This window comes from Taudactylus pleione, unplaced genomic scaffold (assembly GCF_031769625.1).
Source record: "Taudactylus pleione unplaced genomic scaffold, aTauple2 ptg000296l, whole genome shotgun sequence".
Lineage (NCBI taxonomy): Eukaryota > Metazoa > Chordata > Amphibia > Anura > Myobatrachidae > Taudactylus > Taudactylus pleione.
In genome coordinates, this window is record NW_028284698.1 from 16,115,219 (window position 1) to 16,142,721 (window position 27,503).

General features: G+C 42.5%; 1 protein-coding gene across 4 annotated transcripts in view; it reads right to left on the minus strand.

Annotated features, from left to right (window-relative positions):
- Window positions 1-972: 972 nt before the first annotated feature.
- LOC148511741 (phosphatidylinositol-binding clathrin assembly protein-like) overlaps window positions 973-27,503 on the minus strand; it is a 109,655-nt gene continuing 83,124 nt past the window's right edge. For 2 of the 4 annotated variants that reach the window (XM_088482871.1, XM_088482868.1), the window contains 7 exons: window positions 14,265-14,396; window positions 14,157-14,187; window positions 8,283-8,403; window positions 6,989-7,012; window positions 5,325-5,381; window positions 5,112-5,219; window positions 973-2,502 (listed from right to left, as the gene is read on the minus strand). In XM_088482871.1, coding sequence (XP_088338997.1) covers window positions 2,488-2,502; window positions 5,112-5,219; window positions 5,325-5,381; window positions 6,989-7,012; window positions 8,283-8,403; window positions 14,157-14,187; window positions 14,265-14,396 — 488 coding nt within the window. In that variant the 3' untranslated portion in view covers window positions 973-2,487. The remainder of the gene's footprint in view (window positions 2,503-5,111; window positions 5,220-5,324; window positions 5,382-6,988; window positions 7,013-8,282; window positions 8,404-14,156; window positions 14,188-14,264; window positions 14,397-27,503) is intronic. The other 2 variants (XM_088482869.1, XM_088482870.1) reach the window with 2 other exon arrangements.

Sequence of the window (27,503 nt, forward strand, 5' to 3'; positions counted from 1 at the left end):
GACTGACAGAGCAGTCCCCTGTTACAAAGGTGCGTCTTGATCCTGCCGGACCAAACGAACAACTGAAGGCCTGTGGCTAGGTGCGGAGTATATTTGGAGGACGACCAGAGGCACCCTGGGAGCTGAAGATTTAATTGTTTGGTGCCTGGTCTCCAACTATAACATCCACATGGTATCCCCTATGGACCCTGAAAAAGAAATCAGAGATACAACCAGTTGCACAAAAACAATAAATCTATTGCAGGAGACTGGATTCCTCTAGGCAGGAGCTTAGTGTAATGAGCTTAGTAGACAGCTCAGTGGAGGAGCTGCGGCGTGTCCTACAAGACGTAGTGAAGCGGAGACAGAGGATCAGTTGGAGTTGGAGAACAGTTCTGCCCAAACAAAACTGGATTCCTCCACACAGGAGCTCAGAAAAAAGTAAAGTAGTAAGCGGATTGTTATTCAGTGGAGAGGGACCACAGAGAGGTGAGCTGAATGGGGGCTAGGTTATTATTTTGCTTTAAAGTTGCTGACACAATTAAATATCTTATATATGTTCAACTTCTAGCCACCTACTTAAGACTTGTACCTTTCAATCTATTAACACCATGATATAGTAAAAGTAAAAAAAACAAACACGATATATATTTATATACTTTTTTCCCCCACAATTACACTATAGTTAATACTTATAAACGCAGCCACAAGACGACTGGCACGTCTTGCACATCTTTTGCAAATATGAATGCTTTGGCTGTTTGAGTGCTAGAACATACTGTATGCTTGCAAGTCCATACGTAAAACAGAAAAAATTCTATGAAAATTGTGAATAAAACAGAAAATTAAATAGTCAAAGTTGTGGTAATTCCTTACAAAAAAAGAAGGGTAGATTATAACAATATACATTAAAAAAACTTATTTCTTTAGGTAAAGCACCTCACCATTGAGACAGTATGACACCAACCAATCAGCAAAGGCTGAGATTGTAAATCAGTATAAAATATTCATTTATTGCTTTCACTTACATTGATTTTTTTTTTAAACCACGGTTTTCATTCATAGTGCTAATCAGCTACTCTTTACAAACTGACAAGTGACTTAAAGAACAGAAACAGCTGCCAAAGTTCACATACCATTTTTATTATAACATAATGAAATGTAATTTCTCGAGATTACTTGAATTTAAAATGGGATGTCTTGTTCGATCATCACACTCTGAGAATTTTGTCGACAACTGGCACAATTCACCTTGGCTTTGAGAGTCTTTTTTTTCCATTGCCCCAAGTGGTTATAATGGCAATGAAGTCAGAAGCTATTCTGAAAATGTTCTGACAGTTCATTGTGATTAAATAAATATAAAATTATACATTTAATCTATTTGTAATTTGGCTTTAACTAATATTTCAAAGAATCTGCACATTTTCAAAATCCTTTTTGAAAGGACATTACTTCAAGAAATATATTTTAAAGATAAGGATGCGTCAGCATTGAAGAAATTTTAGGATATATATATATATATATTTACATAATAAAAATTGTACTTACTGTATTTAAAGTAAAGTGGCACAAAAAGCAGGAGCTATGCAACCCCTGCTTACGGTTACAAAGTACAAACTTTCTTTGTGGTGGCAAAAACAGCATTAAAAAAAAGCAGTGATATTATTTGCAATGCCCCCAACATATGAAACTCATGGTTGTATTTAAAGGGTAAAACATACAAATTTAAAAAAAAAAACCTGATGAAGATTGGTAGCTGACAGAAAGGTAGTAGATGTTGACAGAAATACTACTGATGTAACAGAATAAAACATTTCACTTTACAAAATGACCTTGGATCCATAAGTGAAGCCAAACTTTTGAAGTGACAATAAAGGCATCTTATTGCATCGCCACTGGCTTATCTACCAGTTCGTGTATCTCCAAAGTTCACTTTCTTGTATTGTGGTAGTATAAAATGTTGTCTTCCCGTTGTGGACTTCTCATGAAGATTGAACCTGGTCCAGAAGTTACACAAAAATGGTTTTGTTTTTTTTCTAGCAAAAGTGATAAACGACAATCTTACTGCTCACGCCTAATTGAGCAGTATGTTGAGGACAGCTACATAGGGTGTCAGAAAACCATAAACAGTAACTTGAATTATTTAAGAATAGAGAAAGGGATAAGAAAAAAAAAATAGAACCAAAAATACTATAAAACCCCTTTCATGAGTGTTGTTGGATAAAGGCACCTCAATGCTCAAAAATGTTTTATATCCAATTTATGCCAGCCACCAGTGTAGTAGAAAGAAAATAGAATGTTTTCTTATAGCAGCTTTGCAGTCAAAGCAGGTCACATTAGACTCCATGGCATAGGGAGGATTATAAACAATCTCTAAAGCACTGCAGTTCAAAGAAAATGTACTTTATATTAATATGGGTGCCCTGATAAAGACCATGTTGGCAAGAGACTGGATTTTATTTTTCACCAGTTTTTGGTTGTCAATGCATCCTTGCTCCTTTGGCTACTTTACATGAACTGCATCTGTAAATAAAAGTGAAAAACACATTTAGCTATGAAACACACAAAAAGGTATTGGTTTAGTGCACATGGAAATTAAAAAGTTCAGAGATCCTGTACATTTGACATTGAATTGAAACTGAAATATTGGAATGGAAAGTGAATTGAAATATATATATAAAAAAAATATCTATATAACAGAGGTTCCCAAATGCCGTCCTCAAAGCACCCTAACAATTCAGGTTTGGTTTTAGAGAGATCCATGGTTGAACACAGGTGGTTAAAGATACTAATTAGGTCACCTGTGGTCAAGCATGGATATCCTTAAAACCTGGACTGTAATGGTGCCTAGAGGGCAGAGTTTGTGAACCTCTGCTATATAGTGTTTTGTAAACATATAATCTACATGCTGTGACCTAGATGTAGACCACCAGAAATAGTAAGATATCCAGCCAAGTAGGTTTAAAAATGGTTAGGAAAGGGACAACCGATTAATATATTATATATCTATCTATATCTCATAAACACAAATTGTAATAATACAATGACGTTCTCAGAACTAGTTCCTAAACCCTGACTAATCTGTATTTTTAAAACAGTTTCTATGAATTACATTTTGGATAGGCAAATTTTAAACATGACTGACTGATTTCTGTAGGTATTATCCTTCGCTATATAGCAGAGGTTGATTATCCCAGCCAGATACAGCAAATGCATTAGGTGCAATCACTGCTAGTCACACAAGGATACCCAACTCGTTAAAGGCACAAACCGGTGACAAGGACAATTGAGTTCCCATATTTCACATCCTACTGTACATATAGAGATTCTAACATTTGTTTAGCGATGTGACTCAATATAATGTAATCGCAGTTAAGCCCACATGACTGGCCAAAGAGCGAGGGGAATGAACAGAGTCAGGAAAACCCAAGGGGATTACCATGCCATCACTTATCAGTTAATCAAACAGTTGAACAAACATTGACCAACAACTAAGGTAATTTCAGATTATAAAACAAATTTCTTTAAATGTTGTCTACAAATAACTTATTTAAACCTCACCATGTACTACACATTTCTTTTCATCAAAACACTCCATTGTGTTTTCTCTAAGGATACAACATCCTTACCTCTCCCTGCATCTCACCTCTGTGTTCATTGCAGCCCTATTGATTCGCTCCCCTCCTCAAAAAACTCATGAGCTTTCTTTTCATCATACATTGACTATTACAATCTCCTCGTGTCACCATAAAAAACTTTTACACACCTCCTACAACTATATTTACTTCTCTTTCCTTCTGTTTTTATTAGCTGGTGACATATCACCAAATCCAGGCCCCAACACATACAGCTGATTTACTATGGAATAAAAATCCTGCAAATCTCGTACACATCACGTGTCTCCCATCACCCACTAAATGACTAAATGTGCCTTATGGAATCCACACTCTGTCACAACTCAACGTTATTTGCAACAACTGACCAGCTCTCCACAGGAACTACTGTCACCAATTTCTACATTCACTTCTTCTGAGACAGCTGTTTTACACCTTAACCAAACTCTTTAAATAGCCCTTGATGAAGTGGCTCCAGCCACCCATCAAACTTCAAGTAAACTGAAATAACAATGGCTTTCCACAGTAACAAAACACCTACAAAAACTCTCAAGTAAAGTAGAATGTCAGTGGCGTAAATCTTACTCCAAATGACTTCTTCACATACTGTATAGTAGGAATCCAACTATGGGCCATATCCAATTAGCCCCGAACACTGTTCGGGCGCTAATTGATCCCTGCGGTGGGCAAAAAAATTGTGATTTTTCGCCGATAATCCCGATTTTCACCGATATTGTTTTTATCCCTATCCTATTGATTCGAGCAAATGAATAGGATAGTTTGCCCGTTAACACATAGGAGCCGTGATAAGCTTGCGGCCCTGTGTGTTTCCGCCTTACCGCGGCTAATTAGCTTGCCCGGGGCTATCCAATTAGCCCGTAGTTGGCATGACAACGGCACTTATCACGGGGTTTTTTTCGGGAGCTGACGTGTCCCGAAAAATAATCCACGATAAATGCAGTTTTTCTCGCCCAAACATAGGCGAAAACACATAGGGCTCCTATGTGTTAACAGGCGAACTATCCTATTAATACGCCCGAATTAATAGGATATGGATAAAAAAAATCCCGGCGAAAAAATCCCAGTTTTTTCGCCTATTGCGGGGATCAATTAGCGCCCAAACAGTGTTCGGGGCTAATTGGATATGTCCCCAAGGCTCAACACTGACCTGCAGGCCCAGTGTGGCTACTGAACAAGAAGTGAGCAGCAGGTATCAGCAGATTGGCTGAAGCACAGTCCCTTCTACACATTGTTTTATTCCTAAACCATAGAGGCCTGTTTAACTGCAGAGGCAGTGAAGAAAATGTCCATAGGAGGAGGAAACGGCTGAGAAATATACGAAATAAGAAAAGGTAGACGATGAACACCTAGGCCCTAACCACCTGCTTACAAGAAGTTACTCAAGCCAACGTTTCATTATTTAAAAGCAGATGGTGTAATATACACAGAAAGTGAGAATGTAGGATAATTTCTGTACTCAATTCCAAACTAATAATTTCCCCAAAGAGTAACATTTACCTGAGCTCCAGACACAGGTGCAAATGGATTTGTTGGCGTTATCCCCGGCTGTGTATACATAATTGGCTGAGGAACCATTAGAGGATTTGCACCTATCTGCGTAGGAACCTGAAGTGAAAGTACAATACATATGTATGGTACTGAGATGTACAGTTGAGACAAAGTAATACAGATGAAAAGACAACTTTTAAACACAGTTGATAGCATTCCTACCATTCCATACACAGGCACTTGAGGTGTAGTTACTGGATAGCTCATTGGAGCAGGAACCTTAAAAGGCAAAAAAAGATAATTAACTCTGCTGGTGTCTACTTTATACAATATAAAACACTTGCAACATAAGAATATTTTAGTTCCTTACATCATGAAAATGACCTTTGAATTACAATAAAAAAAATAAATAAAAAAAAATTGATAAAATAAATCCCAAGCAGACAGAATAACAAATAAAATGCAAAGATAGGAAATACATTGCACTCTTTAAAATGCACTGTAGCACAGGCAAAAACTCTTATACTGTAGTAAGGAGATGGAATATACATGATGGCAATGGAGAGTAGAGTTATATAGGGTTTGGTATGAACAAAACTCTGTAAAGGTTCAATTGTTTGCCTATTCTCCTGCCCAATTCCCTAACTATTAGTTTGTTTATACCATATTCAAATATTCCGAAATACAGATTTTTATTTTTTTTTTAAGCATGACTAAGATAGTGAAACCTTTGCTTTCTGATGGTTCATTGTATACAAACTTTGTTTAACGCATACAATTATTAAAAATATTGTATAAAATTACCTGCAGGCTCTGTGTATAAGGTGCATATAAAACAAATGCATTATGTGTTTAGATTTGGGTCTCATTCCCAAGATCTCATTATGATATGCAAATATTCCAAAATACGGAATATTCAGATATCCAAAATATCCCTGGTCCCAAGCATTTCAAATATGGGAGACTCAACCTGTACTTGTCTTTTGCAGGAATTCAGTGCTCCCCGCATTCTGTACTATAGTATGGCTCCAACAGTATACTGTGCTATTGCTTATAGTAACATAATGGGCTGAATTATACAGATTTGAAAAATCAGTCATCAAAAGTGGACATTATGGCGGAGTATCTAGCACAACAATATAAAATACAGACACGTCTCATGATGAGCGACTGTGGCAGAAAGGTGGAGCTGTGTGGGGCCATGATGTTGGGAAAGCAAGTAAAATTTGCTGCCATGAAGTCTGACAAGAATAGGAGCACGCTATTTACAGTGACTAATTGCTGCACAAGAAAAATTGCTGGTGTAGCAATTGATTGTGGTTTGTACAGTATAATCCCGGCTAATGCTGGGCATACTCGGCCAGATAAACTGCCTGTCATACCGACAGACATTTTATCTGGCCGGCTGCCAGCCGCAGATGTCGCCGGCATAGACTGAGATTTCTCTCACAGTGTATTCGGTAGACATCTGCGCTCCGCCCCCGGGGGAGGAACACAGGAGATGTCTGTCTGTCGGCAGCAGCTGGGCATACACTGCCCGATGCAGCCGACAGTTTACCGGGAAATATCGCATCGGACGGGCATGCTGGTCAATCCAGCATGCCCAACCGAGCAATATATAACCCTCGGTCGCCCCCCCCACACGCTACAATTATCGGGGCGATCCGCCGAGATCAGGCGGATCGTCCCGATAATTGTAGCGTGTATGGCCAGCATGAGAAGCAATATTTACATATACACTCACAGACTTTACAAGTTTTAATATAAAACCATTGACCATTTTAGACTAAGTGCAATTTATTTATAGATCAAAAAAATAATGAATCCCATTAAGCAAGTATATTTTAACAGCACCAGAACATTATGTTGTAACAAAGCGAACTTACATATCCAGAGTAATGTACTCCATTCTGGGATGGCATGGTTAAAAAAACAAAAAATTATTATTCTTTCCGCCTTGGCTTTATAAATGCACTGTAGCAACAATTACTTACAGCTCCTTGGTAAGATTTTCAAAATAGACTTTAAGAGCATTCTTCATTAAATTGTAAGTTAAGATTCTTGTCTGCTACACACTATGGGATCAATGCAATTAGGAGACTTGCCATAGAAACACTGGTAACGGCAGCTGAACTTGCCTCCCTCATGGCCCAAACTCACCCTGTACTCATTGTTTTCTTTGTATGAATCCCTATAAGGCTACATACAAAAATCCAGTAGTCCGGCTGTACCGTAAGTGCGGCATATAGCAGCAATTAATTACTCTCGGGCGCGGACTAAAGCCAGTCATACACGGTGCGATTTTATGTTGGTAAGTACGATTGCCCTTGAAATTCTTCCCTTGAAATTCTCCATACGATATGGTCTAATGGTGTACGATTGATCGTTACGATCATACGATAAGATGCATACATGTGTAATCACATTGCACACAAAAGATCGTAATCTTACGGTTTTGCAGTAAGATCTACGATCAAGCTATACGACTGTGGGGACACGCATCGTAAACACACAGAATCAAAACACGATGTGCACGATTGATCGAAATTGTACACATCGTGCAAAAAAATTGCACCGTGTATGGGCTGCATTAGTCTCAGCTAATGGATTAACCCCTGAAAGTCTCTCATGACCAGATGTCTACACAGAAATGGATTATACCTGTTTACAGCAACTTTTTAACACACGAAAGAGTAAAAAGTGTCCGACTACAGACAGAGCTAAAATACTACAAAAGATTATAATTACAGAAATGGTATCAATTTGGTAAGGCTGTGCTATCCTCATTTTTACACGGAGAGCCTCATGGACTACATGCATGTGGGTGGTAATATTATTAAAAAGAAGTCATGCAATAAAGTCTTGTAATAGTGTGGACTGCGGTACTGTCCTGGACAGCCAAAAGTAAACACATTGTAAGACCCATTTTGAAGGTAGGAAGAAAGAGTGAATGCTGTCCTTCTAATAGTTGAACAAAGTAAGGTTGACATGCATAAAAAAAAAAAAAAGAAATTGTACAAAGGCCATGCACTGCATAGTGTATGTATCTCTCTGTTTCAAGGAATGACTCACACTAATGATTGAGCTAAAGAAAATGCCATAATGAGGCGAGGAACTTCGTGAAAGGAAAGCAAAGTTATAGACTAGAACCTTGTCAGCTTATTTGGACAATCACCTTACCATTTGTGCAATTGGTGCTACAGGGGCAGCGTTCCATGTGGTTGAAGTGCTTGTTCTTGCTTGCCAGTTTGTGCCACCGGTCAGTCTCTTTTCTGTAGGCTGATTCCATTGCATATCAGACCTAAAAGGGACACATGCAATAATATAGCTGGGGACTTTAGAGTTCTTATTAACCATGAATTTAAAACTTTATTATACCCCTTTCAGACACAAAACCCTGGCTTTAACCCTGCTCAGACCCAGGACAGTGAGCAGGGGGTGAAGCCAGAGTTTTCTTTACTTAGCCCTTTCACACGTCAGGGTCATCATCATTCACATTGGACCCAGGTCTTCCGGTTTCAGTGTGCACTTGGAGATGTCATCTCCGCTACTGTCCCCGGCCATTGACTTTCTTTAAGGCATGACCTGGGTCATCAAAACCCGGGTTGCACCTTTCACACTTAAGTTTGGTCGTCGCCCGGGTTGCAAGTCCTGGTAAAAACCCTGATAACGACCATGGTCACGCACGTGGGTCAGACCTTTTACACATAAGCTGGACCCGGGTTGATGCACGTTCACGTGCAAAAACACAGGTTTTGGAATTATGTGTGAAAAGGGTATTCGTAACATTTCTACACACACTGAGAAAAGATCTAAGGCAGCCATTTTAGTGAAATAAAAAAACAAAATAGACCCCACAAATGGATACATTATAAACAAAAACAGCCACAAATATGAGCAATCAAATGCCTCATAATTGTCATATGTTAGCTTACATTATTTATTAGAATTTAGGCATGAACAACAAAGTGTCACATTAATTATAAAAACAAAACAAAAAGTAATTTTCTTTCATTTAAAAGAGTGCAGGAAAGTTAGACCCTCAGATTCATATAAAATAGGTTTGTGGCTTGATCCAAGAGAAAATAAATCCCATAGATAATATCTTGTTAAGGTTTCACTAGTATTTTTGACCCGTCATTTGCACTATATAGCCTCATCCCTCGATCATCTCTCCGGCTGGCGCACCAGCCCTAAGTCTCTTTCCAGTCTCACGACCCACCGCCCAACAGTCCATCTCCAGCCTGATGCCTCACCCCCACTGTCATCTCTCGCCACTCCCAGTGTCTCTCCAGCCTCATTCAAGTTCAACAAACTAATGCTGTCAAGACTACATTTTGATCCCATTGAGCTATCAGAGGAATATAAGGAGCCTGAACAAGTAATACTCCCTTAACAAAATCCTGGATATTTAGAAGGAATTTTCTTTTAAAAAAAGACTTTCACAGTGGAACCTTGTTAAAGCACTGAACTACAACCCAGCATATATATCTTTCTTTAAAAAAATAGAATTAAGGTAGTGAGATTAAAAAGGAAGGAGACTGATAAATGCCACTTTTGACTGAATCTTTATTGGTGTTCTCCTCAGAAGAGGTTTGCTTTAACAAGAACATTTAATACTGCTCTGAGTTTCATAACATTGATTGATAACCGATTCCTGTCATGACCAAAGACCATGAAGTCAATACTGATGTATAACTGCCCTCGCAGCCATGAAGACTGACCTTTCCAAACTCGGAAACCATGACCTCTGCTCAGCAATCTCATAACCACACTATATGGAGCATATTTTACTCGGTGTTACAGTTAAGGTACTGTTTATATATATATAAAAAAAAGACAATTTGGTTACACACTACCACTAATCAGGTTGTTCCTAAACCATCCACCCAATCTTTGTTCTGCTACTTCAACTATTGGGGCTGGATTTACTGTGTGGGTAGCAAACAGTCCAGGACCAATCAGAGTAGAATTCTGCTGCTCGTCCAATGGAAGAGAACTAATTTGGCAGGTTAGGCTGTGGCTGAAGGGAAAGTTCATTGGACAGATGCAGGGCACAGCAATGGTCAGGGCAGCCAACAAGACAAGAGGATCCCTACCTATGTGTGCTTCTTGTATATTAGAAGTTGCTGGGAAAAAAAGGTAACAATGCTAAATCTTGACTTGTATCAGGAAGGCCTAAGCTGTTTTTTTTTTTTTAATCTGATCTTAAAAAAAAATATGGTTATTTAAGTATAACTACAGTGGGTAAAATAAGTATTGAACACATCAACATTTTTCTCAGTAAATATATTTGTAATGGGGCTATTGTAATGACATTTTCAGCAAATGTCAGCAAAAACCCATGCAATCCACACATGCAAAGAAATCAAACCATAGATGTCCATGAATTAAGTTATGTGTAATAATGTGAAATGACACAGGGAGAAAGTATTGAACACATGAAGAAAGGGAGGTGCAAAAAGGCATGGAAAACCAAGACACCAGCTGAAATCTATCAGTAACTAGAAAGCAATTCTGCCCCTTGTCAGTGAAAATAAATATAAACTGGTTCAGCCCCAACTGATGGCCTTTAAAAAAGGTGCCTCTTTAGCAAGGTGTCAAACAAGAAACATCTCATAATGGGTAAAAGCAAAGAGCTCTCTCAAGACCTTCGCAACCTTATTGTTGCAAAACATACTGATGGCATCGGTTACAGAAGGATTTCTAAGCTTCTGAATGTTCCAGTGAGCACTGTTGAGGCCATAATCCGGAAGTGGAAAGAACATCATTTCACCATAAACCAGCCACGACCAGGTGCTCCTCGCAAGAATTCTGATAGAGGAGTGAAAAGAATTATCAGAAGAGTTGTCCAAGAGCCAAGGACCACTTGTGAAGAGCTACAAAAAGACCTGAAAGTAGCAGGTTTCAAAGGTAACAATAAGTAATGCACTCAACCACCATGGCCTGTATGCAAGCAAGACTCCATTGCTGAAGAAAAAGCATGTTTAAGCTCGTTTAAAGTTTGCTGCACAACATTTGGACAAGCCTGTGAAATACTGGGAGAATATAGTCTGGTCAGATGAAACCAAAATTTAACTCTTTGGATGCCATAATACACACCATGTTTGGAGGAGAAATGGCACTGCACATCACCCAAATAAACACTATACCAACAGTGACGTTTGGAGGTGGGAACATCATGGTGTGGGACTGTTTTTCAGCATACGGTACTGGCATACTTCATATAGTTAAAGGAAGGATGAATGGAAAAATGTACCGAGACATTCTTGATAAAAAAAAATCTGCTGCCATCTACCAGGATGCTGAAGATGAAACGAGGGTGGACATTTAACTTTGTGGGCCCGGCAGCATGGCATCGTTAACGAAATCCCCAGATTGAGCTGCATGTACAGACGACTGGGGATATCATTAAAGACCCGCAGAAGCAAGCATCGTTCAACGTTTAGTGCATGCACACTGGACAATTTAAACGATCTTGCATGCACACTGGACAATTTAAACGATCTACTGATCAAAGATGTCGTTATCGTTCATATCATTCACAAATATTGTCCAGTGAGTATCGGGCTCTAGATGGATTATCAGGCATGGATTCTACGGTAAGTTAAGTACAGAAAATATTTTCTTTCACTTCCGCTCAGAGGGGCTCTGCTGATTGGGTGTGGTAGAAGAGATAGTAATTAGGTAGACATCAGATGTTAGACAAACAATAGGTCGACAGGCACAAAATTTCGACACACTAAAGGTCAACATGTAAGAATGTCGACAAGTACAACTGGTCGACACAAAAAAAAAAAGGTAAACTCATGCTTTTTTGTTTTTAGCCCTAATCTTCACCCTAACCCTCCCCTTGGTGCCTAACCCTTCGTCCTGGTACTTAACCCTAACCATCGGGGTAGGTGCCTGACCCTAACCGTCCCTTCTAGTGCCTAACCCTCCGTTAAGTGCCTAACCCTCTCTCCTGGTGCCTAACCGTCTGGGTAAGTGCCTAACCCTAACAATCCAGTAAGTGCCTAACCAAAAAAAATAATAATCATATGTCGACCATTTTTGTGTACGTTAACCTTTTGACCCTGTCAACCTTCTTACACGTCGACCTGTAGTGTCAACCTTTTGTCCCTGTCGACCTATTGACTGTCTAACATCTGGTGTCTATCTAATTACTGTCTTTCTACAGTCCGGAACCCCTGCAGATTCTGGAACTTCCCAAAGCTCAAGAGGGGTGGGAATACACTAGCAAAGCCAAGCTCATCAAAACCAGTGTTGAAAACAGTAGAATTTAATAAACGTGTGCTCAGAAGACCTAGTTTGCTCTACAGGGGTACCTTGCCGCTCTACCCTAGAGGCACTCACTGCTAAAGTCAAGCGAGTACAGACATTTTCGGATCCAGGCCTGTTTGCGGACATAAATGCCTGCGAGATATTGACGGTAAGCTGATGCGTTATTTATTTTTTTGATGCTGACAACCCTATTTAGGAGCATCATCTAAAACAAAAAGTCCACCTGTTCTACAGATGGGCGAAGACTGATCAATGTAGATTTTTAAGGCTAATATCACAGGGTTTGCAGAACCAACAGGATCACCCTACTGGAAAGCCGGCAGCACAATTTCCTGATTCAATTAGAAACTGCAATGTTTGGAATGAATAGATAGAGTTTGCAGAACCACATAGTCAGGATGGAAAATTAGTAGAGGGGATTTGCAGGACAGAACTGCAAATTCTGTTACACATCTGACCAAAGCTATGGTCAGCAAGAACAATACCTTTCAGGTGAGGTCTACTGCCTCCTACGGTTCAAACTGGGCCTAGCGGAGGGCCTCAGAGAGAAAGAGTTATGGTGTTGCTGAAGAGAGAGGAGGGGAAAAAAAAAAAAAAGCAGCACAACGAACTACATCTAGTTTTGGATACATTTTGAACCAACTTTAGTTAAAAGCTCAAAAACTACCATTATGCAAGTTACTAACCTCCAGTAATTAAGATGGGATCTGAGGAAAATTATGCCTAATGTATTTATAATATAGCTCCAGGTGAGGGAGACTGGCTAAACACAGACACTTACAAGACCCTACTACATACAGACAACTGAGAACCTATCAAGCCACATTGCTGATAATGTCCGCTTCACAGAAGATCTCTCAACTCCACTGCCTTAAATACAATTGCTGCTCTGGAGTGTGGTTTGTGCTCAGGGAACTGCTGCAGATACATTCAGCTAATACACGAGTTCACAATCACTACCTGTAGCAATAGTGACTGGGTCCCCCTCTGGAGCGCAAATGAAGTGGTGGGAAGAGATGCCTATGGTAGCTCAGCTCTGTTGTAAACAAAAGAAGCTGCCTGGCAGTAGTATTGCTGACAGAGCAGCGCTATAAACAAAAATGAGCAACACATTAAAATACATTTTAGAACCAATGCTGTTGAGTCAGCACTAACAAATCGTGCTGCTTCCTGGGCATAGAACTGATGACTTTTCGGTTTGGGAATATAAAGGTGGAGGAACTCAGACTTTATTCAGATTTTTCTTTAACTTCCTAAGTTCTTACATACCACTGCACCCCATTGTTCAGGTCCCCCACCATAAATGAAAGTGGAAAGATATAAAGTTAATTCTTGAAGCTACTGCACTTGCTGTTCAGAGAAAGCTCTATGTGACATGTTATTTGGTTTTATCTTTAGCATTCAGACTTGAAAACCATTGATGAAGTTTGTAGTGTGATACAGCTAGACTAGGAAAATATGGCCCCATTTCTTTTTTGTACAACACCTGATCTGATGTGACTTCTGCATTTGTTTTCCAGTTTACATGTGCATTACCCATAGTCATGGGATCATGAAAAATCACTTGATAATTCCTAAATGGGGAGGCAATTTTCTTTCACTGTTATAAATGAGAAGCAACAAGCTAGCCATAAAAAGGGATCATGTATCACCAATACATGATCCCTAAAATTATCTGTATTTTCCCACAACTCCCTGATGTAGGATTTCTGGACACTGCAATTCAGGCTGGTTTCTGTATGTCAGATGCTCGAAAATGTATCCACTCACCTTTTTGAAGGTGTTCCCCCAAAACCGAGATCTGAAAAAGTATATTGGAGAAGTAAATTTTTTAATGAAATACAAGTGCATACAATTCAAGGTCAGATAGCTACTTACTTCCAACCAAGTTGGCAAGAGAGGAGTCAAGGTCATTTGCCATAAATCTTCCACTGTGCTGTCCAGCAGATAAAGACTTTTGGCTTTGTTGAGAAATAGTCGGTTGCAATACATCATCTGTAAAGTATGCAGCTAAGAAGGAGAAAATGGAGCTTCAAAAATACATAAGAAATCACAATTTCCCTTTAAAGCAGCTAAACACTTATTGAAAACAGTGTATCAATAATACCTTTTATAATTACTTGCAAATTAAATAATATCTTATAAAACATTTTCAAAACCTGTAATATAACAACTCTCCTACATGAGCTTTCGTATCATTTGAACACAAGAGATATGGTAAGAACTTACCTTTGTTATCTCTGTTTCTACGAAGTCCATATGGTCCACAGGGTTGACCTTGGGGTACAGGTTGGGAACCAATCCGGGCACCACGCAGTTAAAGATTTTAGCTCCCAGGATGCACTGGGTCCACTCTCCCTATAACCCCACCCCCAAGCCAGAGGCACCTCAGTTTGTAAGTAGCCGGAGCAGTAAAGAAAGAGAGAGAAGACTGGAACACTCAATAACCATACTCACAGAGAAGGAGACGGGAAAATGGTGACACGTAACAGTCCATATGAAGCCAGGTGCGTCAGGGCGGGCTCCCTGTGGACCCTATGGACTTCGTAGAATCAGAGATAACAAAAGGTAAGTTCTTACCATATCTCTTGTTTTCTACTTCAGGGTCCATAGGGGGTTGACCTTGGGGATGTCCCCAAAGCAGTCCTTATAAGGGTGGGGACGCTCCTGTGCTGAGAGGAGAATTTGTCGCCCAAAGGAAGCATCCTGAGAGGCAAAGGAAACCAATGCATAGAACCTTAAAAAGGTATGGACAGAAGACCACGTAGCCACCTTGCCAGGGCAGAACAGCCGAGGCGCCACAGTGAGCCACCCACAGCTCGAGTAGAATAAGCATCAACAGAAACAGAAATGCCTATCCTATGTGTAGGCCCCTGAGATAGTCATACGAAGACATCTAGCCAAAGTCAGTCTATTGGCCGGCCATCCTTTTCTGTGAAATCCGAAGACCACAAATAAGGAGTCTGATTTCCTGAAGGAACTTGAACGGATGACATAAATCCGGAGAGACTGGAACACAGTCAGTCAATGAGGCCACACCAGCCGAGTGGGCTGGTGACTGAAATGTCAGTACCATAAGTTCCAGAATAATATGGAACTTAAAAACCACTTTAGGAAAAGACACAGGGCGAGTGCAACTCACAACCCTGACATGGTGGACTAATCAGAAAAGGGAGCCACATGAGAACGCTCCCAATTCAGACACTCTCCTGGCAGATGCAAACGCCATAAAAGAGAGAGAGAGAGAGAGAGAGAGAGACTAAGCTATAGACCATGTAATAGCAATCAAAGCTAGTGGTTCAAATGAAGGTCCCCGGAGGGCACGAAGAACCACTACCAAATCCCAAGGAGCCCCTAGGGAAGACAAAGGGAGGCATAATCCAGAAAACACCCTTAAGGATGGATCGGATACCAGAGAGTGGAGCAATTCCACAGCAGAACCCTACTGACAGTGCAAAGATCCACACTCTCAGAAAGACCAGGCAGAAGGTGAGACCCAAGTCAGCTGGAAGGAATGCCAGAACGTCTGGAAAGCCTAAACACCGGAGAATCGTAGCGACAGGTACGATACCATAAGAATTATGTATGCCACAGTCTGTGGTAGATCCCAGCAAAAGCTGGCCTATGCGCTCTAAACATTTCAATGATGACAGAGCCAGGGACGCCTTAGGACCACAGTAGGGACGCAGTCAAAGACAAACTATCCAGGTCCAGGGAAAAACAAGGATCCTGAGACAACAGGTCTGGATAGTGAAGCCGCAGGAATGGAGCATCGATGGGGAGACTCCGAAAATCTAAGTACCAGTGACGTCCGGGACGATCTGGAGCCACCAGATGGAAAACCCCTCCGTCTCAAATGAAACTTCCGAAGACCTCGAGGAAGAAGTGAGACCGGAGGACATAGATACACAAAGTGGAAGGACCACTTCACTGACAAAGAGTCACTGACTCTTTGTCAGTATCCCTAGTGCTGGACTGTAACACCGGTAGTGTGTGATAGAGTCAGAAGGCCATGAGGATCACCTCAGGGAGGCCCCCTCTGCTCACCAGGAGTTGAATCCTCTCTTGGAGAAGAGACTAGTCCCCGGGATGCACGTTGGGATGGCTGAGGGAGCCCGCTTCCCAATGGAGAGCTCCTGGAATGAACACTGCAGAGATGGCCGGGAGGAGTCCCTCGGACTATGTCAGAATCTGTGACATTCCTGTCAGTGCCACCCAATGACCAGTGTTGCCTAGATGGAAGCCACTGTTGTGACACTGTCGGACTGAACCTTTTCAGGTTTACCGTGAAATATGTGTTAGGCCAGAGTGAAGGCCCAAGACAGCCTGAAGTTCCAACAAGTTAAGTGGCAGGACGGAATCGACAGACTTCCAACTGCCCCGAAACGAAAGCGGATCAGACACTGTCCATAGCAAAGAATATCCTGGACGAGATGGCCATAGCCACCCGGACAGAGACCGACTCGCCTCCGAAGAGAGCATCATCGTTTGAACAGTGATCCGATGGAAAAAAACTCGTTCCCACTGGAGAGGAGCCAATTATGGCAAGGCCTGGAATGGTACCGAGCATATTTCACCCTTCCAAAGGTAGACACTCTGGATTTTTGACAGCGCATCAGAGTGTAATGACATATGTCGACTGCGTAGACATCCGCACACTCCTAGTTGAAGAGTGGAGATCTTGTCTTACGCCAGAAGAATTCTCAGATTTTGAGAATCCAGCAGGGCTCCCACATGAATACCCTGTGAGGGATGCAGGGAAGACTTTTTCCCTGTTGATTAAACATCTGTGCCGAGAAGAAGCCACGATTATCCTGACCGGGCTGTAAAGTACCTCGGTGATCCTGCTAAGAGCAGGAGGCCGTCCAGATACTGGAGCAGTCAGATACACTGAACAGGTGAACTGTCAGAAAATCCATAAAGCTGGTAAACCCTGGTGGGGCTGAAGACAGTCCCAAAAGGCAGAACCCGAAAATTGCAAGTGTTGCTGTGGCATAGCAAACCTGAACCCATGCTGATAAGAGGGCTCTATATGTACCCGTAGGTACATGTCCTGAATATTCCAAGATACCATAAAGTCCCCAGGTTTCAAATATCGGATGATGGAGCATGGTGGACTCCTCCTGAGTCCAGGCACCCTTAGAATCTGATTCAGGGATTTGAGACAGAGGACAGGCAAATGAGGACCAGTCGGCCACTGTCCCAGAAAGAAAGTAGAACCACCAGTCCCTCGCTGAGATAGTGAGGCTGGCCTAAATAGCTCTGCTTACCGCAAAGACTGTATATCTTTCTGGATTTATAAGGCCCTGAAGAAGGAATCGTGTAACACCTGTGTGGAGGCCGCCTGAGCAATGAGAGGCCGTACCCGTGAGAGATTACAACTCCTACCCAAGCATCCGTGGTGACTTGACACCAGCACTGGGTGAACTGAGAAAGTCGGAATCTCACTCTGGAATCCCCCAGATGTATACCTGTCCCGTCAGGCTGAAGTTTAATCCTTAGGCTTACAAGCAGGGTCGTCTGGAAGTCCAGATCTGCTGGTACTGGATATGGTGGCACTCGGGGAGGCCGATAGCCTAGGAAAAAAACAGGCCTTAAGGCTGACCCTGAGAACCAAAAGACTTAACAGATTTAGGCCCTCATTCAGAGCCGTACGCTCTGAGCAGAGCGCACGCTCTGAATGAGGGCCGGGCTCCATGAAAATGGAGCGTCCTCCTGGACGCTCGTATAGCTGTGGGTCACCACCCACAGGCTATAAGAGCGTGCATTTTGAAGGCCGCGATGGTCGTGACCATCGCGACCATCGAAATTGCGAGCCGGAGCCTGCGGTTGAGGTTTTCAACCGCAAGCTCCGGAGTGATTTTGGCTCTATCAGAGCCAAAATCACTCCCACTGACATCACTAGTGATGTCAGTGGGCCGGCTTTTGACGGGAGGCGTTCCCGTGGGAACGCCCCCGTCAGGGAGGCACGCCCCCGGAACGCCTACCAAAGGGGGCGTGCTGTCAAACAACATTGACAGCACGCCCCCTTTGATCGGACACAACGAGCGAAGGACTTTCCTTCGCTCGTCGCGTCTGGCGCATGCGCATGACGGAGCTCCCTCCGTCGTGCGCATGCTCAGTCCATAACATCGACCCACTTGCGAGCGGACAGCCGCTCGCGAGTGGGTCTGAATCAGGCCCTTAGTCTGATTGTAGTGGGAGTAGCTAGAGACGGTATCTTCTCATTAGTGATACTGCCAATGATACAACAATCTTGTCAAGGTCAGGACCAAACAAGATTCCCATAGGTGGTGTCTGCACCTCTGCTTTCCCAGAGTGCAGCCATAGTGTATTGAGGCGGATACAGTCGCAGCTGAAACCCAGAAGGTTAGAAGACTGACATCCAATGTAGGTATTCCCACATATGACAACTGCATATTTTTGGTGAGCGGCAAAAGACATTTGAACCCCAGACGTGTTGGAGGGCAAAACGTTACAATTGCATCAGCCCAGTATGCAATAGTATTAACCAACCATGCGATGGCCATGGTAGGACGGGCAACAGCCCCTGAAAGCAAGTATATTGATTTCAAGCAAAGTTACCACCTACGGATCCATAAAATCCGTCCAGGCCGAATGGGAGGAGTATTAATGCCTGTAATCAGACGATTAACATACAAATCCACCCCAGAAGGTGATTACTATAACTTGTGATGACCCTCAGGGAATGGGAAACAGGAGGCCTTTGTGACTCCTCGTATCTGGCGACAGCCAGACTCCCGCCATGAGATCCACCCGCTGGACAGCAGGTGCAGGATCGACATTCTCTATAACCAGAATGGACCTGGCTACCAGCCCCAAAGCAGAGATAATAATACTTGAAATCGGCTCCCCCAATGTAAGAGGGAAAGAGCCCAATACATCATCCAGTTCACGGCAGAGCCAACTGTGAAGTAACCACAGGGTATATATCACGCCATTTTGTATTTCGTAGAAAACGACATCCACCCGGGTGGCTGTTGTGGTAATCCCTGCAAGGGGAATGACAGACCGTTGTGGTACCAGAGGTAATTCATGTACTGTGAAAAAACCCCGGCAGGGAGCGATAGTCTGTGACACAGGGGTAAAGTGCAAGAAACTGCAAGATACCCTGAGTTGAGAAGGGCAGTATGGTGAAGTAACCCCAAGTGAGTTACGACAATGTGGCCCGCCCGGCGATACGCAATGGAGAGGATCCTGAGAAAACAAACCGCCCAAGGGGGTCGTGTAAGGGGCCCAGCACCAGATGGTGCCGCATACATAACCCTTTGCGTCAAATCCTCCGCACTAATACCTGCAGTCCATGACATTCAGGATAGCAAAAAATGGGTTAAGTATCGCGCGCTCTCTCCTGGTAAGACATATCTCACTAACTATCTTGGCGGAAATATTAAGCAGCGCCATACCGGTCCTGACTGACGCCAAGATTAGCTGCAGGGACCCATTATCAGCGTATGCAACACACAGTTCCACCCAAAATATGGCAACGTATGTGAAAAACCTCGCAAATATTGACAAGTATATAAATGTGAGGTCTCAGAACCACCCCAGGTACACCTGTATTAGGGCAGATAGAAAGAAAAGGGATAGATATACACTGACAGGTGAGAGAAAAAAGCAGACAGTCAGCACTAGCATAAGTCACATACAATGCAGACATATATACTGTACATACATAAGCATGACATATAATATACTGCACAATGTTGCTACTTTCAACTGCCCAGATTCAGTGTCTGGGAAGGCTATAGCGCTGTGTACACTCACCCAAATGGCCAGGTACGCAGGGGGACTGGGCTCACTGTTATCCTTGGAGATGTCTGCAGCTGCACCACAGAAGAAAATGGCCGCTGGAGAGCTCAGAGGAAGCGTGGACCGCGGAGGAAGCAGTTCAGCGACGCCAGACTATAGATATTGATTTGCGCGCTGAGCTGAGGGGAGGAGCCGCTACAACAGGGAAGGCTTCCTCCCCTAGCCGGCTATTAACCCCCAGGACGCCGGCTCCCAGCGCTGATCGTGAAGTCCCTGGTGGTCTAGTGGACACGCGGCGTATGGAGATCCGCGACCTTACCTGCTCCCCGTCGATCCGGCAGCAGTCCTGGGCGCCCGCATAGTCCGTCTAGTACAGACTCTGGGGTCCCGCTGAGATCCCCAGATCTGTACTGGCGTCTCAGCGCCGGCGGGTTGACGGAGCGGCAGCTTGGACGTCCCATGGACAGTCCGACGCTGCCGCTCTAAAAAGTCCAAAGTAAAAAGAAATATCTGTCCTTACAAAAAGTAAAATAAGCTTAGGGGCTTCTAAACAGTCCCCCTTGCGATGACGGTGACCCGACTCTGGCCGGGCACCAACTTAAACTGAGGTGCCTCTGGCTTGGGGGTGGGATTATAGGGAGAGTGGACCCAGTGCATCCTGGGAGCTAAAAGCTTTAACTGCGTGGTGCCCGGATTTGGTTCCCAACCTATACCCCAAGGTCAACCCTGTAGACCCCCTATAGACCCTGAAGTAGAAATTCCAATTAAAGCTGACATGGAAGGGGCCATTAGGGTGTAGAGGGTTTGCTCTTGAGTAGGCACTTAGATTGAATGTATGGACACAGATCTCACCATGTCAAGTGGGGTGACCATTCACTCTCTGCAGAAAGGTTAAGCAAGAGTAGAGAACAATATGCTGGTTCAGGTGAAAAACAAAACAATGGTTTCTAACAAGAACAATATTCCTAACAAGAACCGTAAAAGTAGCCATGAATAAGAACAGAAGTTAAACAGAGCATAAAGGGATAGTGTCTAGTGTACCCCCAATGAAAGGATTTAACTTTAAAATCCAAAAAAAAACAATTCTCAGGGCATTTATTGGAGGACACTGGAATCACGATGGGGACATGAGAGCCGTTCTTATGGGAGGATATGCTAAGAAAATGCGATCTGCAGCATTTTAAGGTCTAAAAAAGCCAGGAGGCTCCTACCAATCTAGCAGAATAATCCCTGCCCATTCTCTCCTGTCGACATCGTACAGATCCCTCAACAAATATACTGTAGGTCTTAAATCCTTTGAAATTTAGTAGCATTACCCCAACATCATCTTTTTCTGGAAATGTATCCTGGTCTAAGGCCAGGACTAAATATCCTGATGACAGAAAGAACCTGAAACTAATTTTTTTTCTGAGAAGAAGATATGATTCAATTGCCGGATACACATTGGCCGATATATCATGGGTGCGTCTGCCAGTGTGTATAGACGATATGTCTGAACGACATCGTTCACAGACATTGCATCAGCTGTGCAGCACAGCCAGTGGCAGATATATCTGTATGTCTGTATGAGCAGTCACTTGCTGCACAGGCTGCGAGGAGGGGGTGTAACACGACCCCCAGATGGCAGTAATTTGTCAAGGCATCGACTGAAGCAAACGTCCCAGATCTTCAGGTGAAATCACGTCGTACCAGGCCTGGATTATGGCTTCGATCAGCTCTCTCGTTACTTGGATTTTTTCATGATACCATCACTTTAAGCCTTGACCAAAGATTTTCTATCGGATTTAAATCCGGACTATTCCCTGGCCAAGGCAGAACAGTGATTTGGTGATCACCAAACCACTTCATGGAACTGTTGGCGGTGTGGCCTGGCGCTCCATCCTGCTGACAGATACACTTCCGTGGGTCACCTTCGAACAAATCCTCGATTGTGGGCAACAGTTTCACCTCCTGAACTGCTTCTTGATACTTTTTGGCATTGATATTGCCATCAATGACAGCCAAACGTCCCACACCATCGCTGGCTATGCTGCCCCACACCTTGACACTCACTGGGTGCTTCATATTTGCCGTGGTGCACCCGGGCAAAAAATCTTCCCCAGACAGATGCCGAACAAATTTCACTCCATCACTCCCAAAAATGCTGATTTTGGTCTCGTTGCTCCAAATAATCTTGTCCCAGTCTTCTTCTGTCCACTCTGTGTGCCAGAGCAAAATTTATACATTTCTGCCTGTTTCTGGTTTAGATATGGCTTCTTTCTCGGGGTTCTAGCTTGCAAACCATTGTCAAAGTTTTTTTCTTATGGTTCGTCACAAACTTGGACACCAGATGTTTTCATTATGTTGTTGATGGTTTTTGCAGATTTTCGACGGTCCTGGATGACCAGGCGACAGATTCTGCGCTCATCTTGTTCTGTAAATGTGGGCTTTCTCCCAGTTCTTGCAGCTCGTTTCATCGATCCACTGCTCGCAACCCTTATGCAGAGTTTCCTTACACATGACTTTGTTGCCCCACCGTCCAACCTCTTCACAATTTCTTCGTGGGTATACCCTTCCTCACGAAGCGTCATGGCTCTGCCTCTCTTCCCAGGCAACCAGTCAACACGTTTCGAGGTATTTGTAGCCATTTTAGTCTTATTCACACTTTGACCAGAGCTGCAACTAGCTGTGAGGATTTTACAGTAGATTGATTGTAAAGGCTGCCACGGTCTGGATGAATTGAGTGCTGAGCACATGAGCCTGCATGGATGCTGTGTGGGACCTGCTCCTGGATCCTGTCAAGATGCTGCCTGCTGTGACTGGTGACAGCCTGCATCTTCACCACTGACAATGGCTGGTAAGTATTTCAAAACCTTCTCTCTCTTTTTTCTTTCTCCCACTCTCTCTCTCCATCCCCTTCTCTCTGTTTCCTCTCTCTCTGACAAATCATGTTCAGATATTAAGTAGAAACATCATAGATTAAAATAAAAAAAATAAAGTATTGATTAGGTATAGCAGAATATGAATTTTCTGCATACACATCAAATTAAACATTTTTTTATTGAAAGTGTCCAGAATTAATTCCACTACTGTACAGTGAAAGAGCTGAGACCTGATCGTATCAAAGAGCTTAAATCCTCATGACAGACTTCAGAAATATCAACTACATGTCCAAGAAAGAGTAAAAAACAAAAAAAACAAAACCTCTTTTGGTAGTTCTTGGCTGAAATAGGTTTTTGAGCCTTTATAGCATAGTCCGAACATCACTCGTCAGAAAAACCTTCAGCTGTAAGAGCCATGAATTCCACAACCATGCATTTAAGGCAAACTTAAGCCACGTATCCACTGCCGATTAAACAGAGCAGTAGAACGATTACGACAACAACATCGTAGTCGTTCAATCGCTCATTAAATCGTGCATAAATTGTGCAGTATAATGTCGGCCAGCAATGCGCGCTCCCGCTGGTCGTTTCCGACACCAATCATCGCCTGAACATGACTGTCAGTCTGCAGATAACGACAGACTGGCCATGTTCGGGGATGAGGGAAGGTGCCTGCACTAAACGACATATCATTCAGTGTAGGCACTACAGGGGAAGAGGAACGACTGTTCGATTACAATGTTGTAATCGGACTGTTACCCCATCGGCAAGTGAATATGCATGTTTACATTAATTGGACCCCAATTTAAGAAATCATGCTTTAGAGGCAGGCTCCATGTAGGTTCCTCTGCAGTGCAAGAAATGTGTATGTACCAAGACTTTCTAGAATACCAGAATTATCAACGCTCTCTTTTTTTGCATTTTTTGGGGACCCACAGATAAATTGGAAACAGATAGAGCAGACGGGAGCTCTAAGCAACTGACATGCTGTCTAGCAGAAATGCAAGCAGATCCCTCACCTGGTAACAGAATTGCTTGGACGTAGATGCCATCATGTTAACATCCGATTGTCACCACTAGTGAAGGGTTGTATGTCGAGGAAGTCTGTTTCCTAGCCTTCCAGAACGTCGATATACTCTCAATGCATGTTCCTCCTGGTCTTCCTTATGGTCCTGGCACCCCCCTTGGTGATTTACGTAAGCCATAAGACAGCAGATTCCCTGTCATATTGCATCTTGATGTCCATTTCTTGCAAGAACTAAAATTCACTGACCAGAAAGTCGTTTTCAGCTCTAGCATTTTTATCGGGAGCTTTGAGTCCAAAGATCCTGTAACTGAAGAGCGACACTTCCAGCCTCAGACTGGCATCTGTTGTCACATCACGGATTGGTAACACTTATTGATATTGGTACCTCTCAAACACAAGCAAAATGACAGACACACCTCTGGGGAAAGTAATGAGAGGATTAGTCAAACGCTGGTGTGACTTGTATCATTTTGAAAATCAGTTTGATCTGGTATTCCAGCAAATGAAACTGTGCAAATTGCACGGCCTTTAAGGTTGGAGCTGGCATTTACCAGCCTTAGCCTGTCAACCTCCAAGGGGAGTGGAGAACTGGTCCTTGGACGTCAGACCTTTTTTAAGAAGGGATCAAAGGAACAAAGCCAAAGACCATTGGGTCTGGGGCACTGAAAGAGGGAAAAAAACTGTTTCGCCTTCTGGCCTGGAAAATTAAATCTCAGGACGAAAATGACCTCTCCTTAGAACGAAAGGGAAGATAGAGCAGTCTTAGACTCCACGTCCATCTCACCAGTACAAAGCGTGCTGCTGCTGCTGCTGAAATGCTAACCACAAGAAGTCCTAAATTAATGGCAACCACTCCAGATATACACAGGCCTCAAGGATATGCTCCTGCATTTGCAGCAAAAATGGTTTGTGAAACCTCAGGCCTCCACCAAGCATTCTGACCACTCCACAGCCTTAAGATAGCAGTGTTCAGAATCTGCATGTTGGTGGTCTTAGAGAAATCTAGGAATTACCAGAAAATCTGTGATCACATTTAGTCAATGCTTTAGCAAACAGGTCTTACAACTGAGCGGAAGATGGAAAAGTACATTGCTTATATTTTGGTTTAAAAAGTTAAGTGTCGGGAATCTGATTCCTTGTTGTACCTGGTTGCTAGTTTGTGCCTGACTGTACACACTAGGTTCTGGAATCCCAGTTTCCTAGAGGAATCCTCGCCAGGATATGAGAACCTCAGGATCAGAGCCTCTCTACACATCACCTTCCTCACGGGTTAAAAAAAAAAAAAGTCAGAGACACACGATTCCTGCAATTTGAGAAGCACTGTAAGACATTAGTTCTGTCATCTAGAAGAGATAACAGTGGTCATAATCCTCTCTAAGGAAAAGGCAAGTTGCAGGAGCCCTTGCACTATCCATTCTAGGCCCTGAGACCTAGTTTGGTTGTTAGATGCCGTCGAAGCGGAGACAAAAGGGTGCTCCTACTAGACGCCACTCCCTGTGAAACCCATTAGACCCCTGGAGAAAACAGAGGAGGGAGAATCTCTGCTCCACTCCCAACAATGTAATCCTGCAACCAGGGGCGTATTGAGAGGAGGGGGCCAGTGTGCACTTACCGTCCGGGGCCCCCTCCTCTCTCCTGAACTGACTGCAGCAGTAGACTCTAGGCACTACAATGTGCTCGGAGTCTACTGCACATACGCGGTTCACCGGGAAAATGGAGCGGCAGCCATTTTCCCTGTGATTTCTTACTGCACATGCTCAAAACGCCGGGAAAATAACCACGGCGGCCATTTCATTTGTTTTCAGCAGCGCTACTTCGTCAGACATCGCAGAAGTATGAAGAAAAAAAAAAAAAGTATGGGTACAGGGTGTGATTTACTATTTAACAAAAGAACTGCTCTGCATTGCTATTTTATTGTTGATGCATCAAAATAACCCTGCAATGGCTGCTGTCCCTGCAATACCATGTCCATGTGTAATACACTGTACTAACCCTGCAATATCATCGCTAACGCCTTGATTTTCATGCATTCTCTCCTACATTGTTCTCTCTCCCCACACTTTCTCCACTCCACTGTGCTTTTTTCTGTCTCTATAGCTTCTCTCCCTCTATGCTTTTTGTTCGCCCATTGTTCTTTCTTATGGATTTTGCCATATTTCCTCTCCGTAATTGTTCTCTCACACGTTTGGCCATGCTTTCTCACCAGCATGCTCATAATCTATATCTTGCACTTAAGCTGGCACATGTGATCTTTCCCCTCTGTCCAATAATTCTTACTCTGCATTTGAAGACACAATGTTTTAATAATTATGTATTTTTCATCATCACTTCCCATTTCACATAAATGTACATGGAAACCTGTTTTTTTTTTTTTTTTGTATATTATATTTCCAGATTTCTCATTGCTTTTGATTCAAAGTAATGGTCACATCCTTGACAGTTAATAACTGGTAAGTAAAAAAAAAAATAGAAAAAAAAAATACAGCAAATTCCACTGCCATCCCCTACTCTATGGGAATTCAAGAGAAAACTGATAGTTTGATAGTGATTTGGTAAAGAAGGAGAGGCGCTTTACATTCTAACAGTTGTCACAGATTCAAATAGATTTGAGTGCTTACAGCAGTCTCCTATACAAAAAGGTGTCAGTGTCTATCAAAGTGGTAAGACAGAGACCTATACAACATTTGACTAGATCCTCAGCATTTTATTTAACCTTAAACTGCTGCTCGTCTAGAATGTACCATTTGGAGGCGAGCAAGGATGAACCATCAGAATCACAATGGCAGAAGATGAATGTGTTGGTGCTGCAGGTGGGAAACTGTCCACTGATTGTGATAGTGAGGGATGGCTGTGTGCCAAAAGATGTTTAAGGAAATGGGGAAAAGCAGGAAGCCACAAACTGAACGTTAGGTTCTATAAAGAACAGAATAATAATGAGGATCATTTGAAATTGATGTGGAACGAATGTGGTGTCAAACACTTTTATATGACAAAGTTAATAAAAATACATTTTATTTTATTGCATTTAAAAATCTCAAAAATAAACTAAAAAACTAAATTTAAGCTTTATAAAAGAATCTATAGTCTACTAATAACTCACCAATGGTAAATGCCCAGTTGAGCACGAGAAAGCATGCAACAGAGAAAAAGAGAACAGAGAGAATTTCTGAAAAGAATGCATACCCAATGCATGACACACACAAACACTAGTAATATATTCTAATTCTGTGAACACCATTACGCTGTAGGACAGAAGCGAAGATTAGAAAATAGATTTCATTTGTTAACTATCATTGGTTATTTCAAGATTCTATAAAGATGAACAATTCTGGTTGGCATGGCCAATTTTTCAGCAAAGTATTGGTAATCCAAATTGGAAACTTATAAAATTCAGAAACTAAATAAACACTTTAAATTTGCAAAAAAAAGTATTCGAAGATTAAATCGATAGATGTA